This window comes from Condylura cristata, unplaced genomic scaffold (genome assembly GCF_000260355.1).
Source record: "Condylura cristata isolate star-nosed mole 26May11 unplaced genomic scaffold, ConCri1.0 scaffold00010, whole genome shotgun sequence".
NCBI classification, from domain to species: Eukaryota; Metazoa; Chordata; class Mammalia; order Eulipotyphla; family Talpidae; genus Condylura; species Condylura cristata.
In genome coordinates, this window is record NW_004567111.1 from 1,019,192 (window position 1) to 1,021,943 (window position 2,752).

The following is a 2,752-nucleotide window of genomic DNA, read 5'->3' on the forward strand; positions in this document are numbered from 1 at the left end:
GACCCGCCCGGGGCCCCGTCCCGAAGCTCCTTTCTCCTCCCAGGCTTCCACCTTGCATCGCTGGGCAGCTTCTAAAGCCTGGCAGGTTGCTCAGGAAACACGTGAGCTATTAAACTTGGATTCCCGAAAACAATGCCCGTTTCTCTTGTTTTCCACAAAAACACCCGCGCACGGCGAGTCAGTGTAGACTTTCATCTACACTGCAAGCGTCTCGCTGCGGCCGCGGCCCCGGGGCACCAGCACCAGCCCAGCTGTCCAGCTGTTCTCCCGGCCTCTGTTTTATACTGGGATCCCCTCGTTTTTACCTCGAGGAACTGGGGAGCCGGGGAGAGCTTGGCCATTTCAGGGCGCCCCCCCCGCCCTCCCCCCGGCAGCCTGGCCCCTTCAGATCTTCCGCTTGCTTTTTGCCAGTTTCCAAGGCAGGGCTGCAGCGCCCAGGGGCTGTGGGTCTGGGCTCCAGGCACAGAAGCTTCTGGAAACACGTTAGGAGCGGATCCCGCAGTGAGGACTGCAGGCTCTGGGCAGGGGACCCCGAGGGGAGCCCGAGGGGCCCCCTGCTGCCCGTTCCCGCTGTGCTCACTGATGCCTCCCTGTCGCCTCTTCAGCAGAGTGGGCACAGCTCTTCGGGCTCACCCCGGCGTCCTCGAGAAGGCCACTTCCCCGGAACCTCGGTTTCCTGGCCAGCGAGAGGCCAGTGAACCCCGAGCTGGAGGAGCAGGGGCCGTGGCGGGGGAGCCATGTGGGCAGCGCCCCGCACTGCGTCCCCGGGGCTGGCGGGCAGCTCCCCGCACTGCGTCCCGACAGCATCTACGACGCCAGAGTGTGTTGGGCGGCGCCGGTGCTGAGTCCGAGTGCGGGAGGGCGGTGGGTCCTGACCGGTCAGCGAGGGGCTTACTCTGGGCCCAGCGGCCCGGGGCCTTTCAGCACCAGAGCGGGCAGCTCCAGGCCCCAGGAGGGGGCCTCTGGGCCGCTGGGCCTCTGCTGAGGCCAGCACTGACCGCTCAGCGTGTGACGGGTGCAGGCCCAAGTGCCGTCTGGCCGTTCAGGGTCACGCGATACCCCGCAGGCCGGGTGGGCGCTGGAAGGGCGGCCTCGGGCGTCTCTGCCTGGACTCTGCTCATTCAGGGTGAGGGGCCCACAGGTGGCCGGGGCGTTTGGGTGGGCAGGGGTGGCGCTGGGGCCGGCCTCAGGGCGCTGCCAGCAAGGTGGTGAGAACCTCTGTACCGTCCGCCTGATGAGGGCAGCAGTGACCCCGCTGGGCGGTCCCTCCAGCTCCAGCTGCCCGTACTCAGCGTGGCCACGCTGAGACCCCTCAGAGACAGGCAGACTGAGGCCAGGCGGGAGGCCGCAGTCCTCTGGGTGTGTCGCCAGGAAGGAGAGAGGTGGACACCGGCGCCCACCCGCGGGACGGCAGGGAGGCGGGGAGACCCCGGAGGCCTGGACTGGGGGCCGGCACAGGCTGGCACACTTCTGCGCCTGGGCCAGGGCTCACCTGAGCCTCAGTCTGTGAGCGCCAGCGAGCGCAGGTCCCGCCGCTCCCCTAGGCGGCCCTGGTCTGAAGAGTCTCCTGGGTCCCTTGTCCCCTGTGCCTGGCTCGGTGTTGACACAGGGCAGCAGGGCCACTGACCTGGCCAGGGACAGCGCCCAAGTAGTTTACCGGTTACCCCGAGTCCTTCCCCCACGCCCGCAGTCAGCCGGAGGGCCACTCCGGCACGAAGAGCAACGATAACGGGCTTCTTTAACAGACCGGGGCACCCAGCGTCCCCTTGGCCACAAGGGGCCGTGTCCCTCACCCCCGTGTCCAGTGTTTCCAGCTCAGACACAGACTCCCTAGACGGCGTCTCGCTCCCCGGCGGGCCGGGAGCACGCAGTGGCCAGGCTGGACCAGGGGCTCCGACCCGGACGGCAGGAGACTCAGCAGCTGGCGCTCCCGGAGCTGCGAGAAGCCCCGGCGGCCCCAGACGGGAGCCGCCGGACAGCAGCTGCAGTGGCCGAGCCTCCGGCCATCGGCCGGGCCCAGCTCAGGAGGCCGCTCCGGGCCGCCCCCCAGCAGCGGAGCAGGGCAGCTGCACAGCTCCCGCCGCTCGGCCACCTGCAAAGCCTCACATTTCCCCTCTGAGGTCGGCTGCTGAGGCCTCTCCGCGTCCCTCAGAGGCCTGCAACAGCCTCCGGAAGCCAGGCGCGGACGGGCAGGCATGGCCGCGCCCAGAATGGCTGAAGACACCCGACACCCACATGCTGAAAGCTAAGTGCCCGCCCTGGCTGCCTCCCCGGTGCCTCACCAGTCGTCTCCTGTCTTCCCCCCAACTTTGTCCTTATTTCGCCTGGGGCAATTCACCCTCACCAGCGTCCCCCACGGGGGCGCCCCCTGCAACAGCCTTGGCTTCAGCCGGGTTTCGGCATGGGGGGCCACCTCGGCACCGGCTAGACGGCGTCCTCTGAGAGGCTCAGGAGGGGCTAGCTCGGGCTCCGTGGCACAGGCCACGCCCGGCCGGGGGCGGCTGGGGGCAGCTGGGGCCTCTGCATGGAGCTGCAGGTGCACGGAAGGCCGGCTCCGGCCTCTGGCGGTGCAAGGCGCCGCTGCCCGGCCCGCCCTGAAGCTGCGGCTCGCTGCCTGTGGCCATGACTGAGACAGAGGCTGACCGGCCGGACCCTGGAGGCGGAGCCCGAGGCCGCCCGACGGCCCCCACCGGCGGCCTGCTCTGCCACGCTCTTCCACGCCTGGGCTCCGAGCGCACTGTCCTCTGGGGCC

General features: G+C 69.6%; 1 protein-coding gene across 1 annotated transcript in view; it reads left to right on the forward strand.

Moving 5' to 3' along the window:
• EFNB2 (ephrin-B2) overlaps nt 1–2,119 on the forward strand; it is a 49,998-nt gene extending 47,879 nt beyond the window's left edge. The window contains exons 5-6 of the mRNA XM_004680276.1: nt 606–820; nt 1,835–2,119. Coding sequence (XP_004680333.1) covers nt 606–820; nt 1,835–2,119 — 500 coding nt within the window. The remainder of the gene's footprint in view (nt 1–605; nt 821–1,834) is intronic.
• Nucleotides 2,120–2,752: the final 633 nt, after the last annotated feature.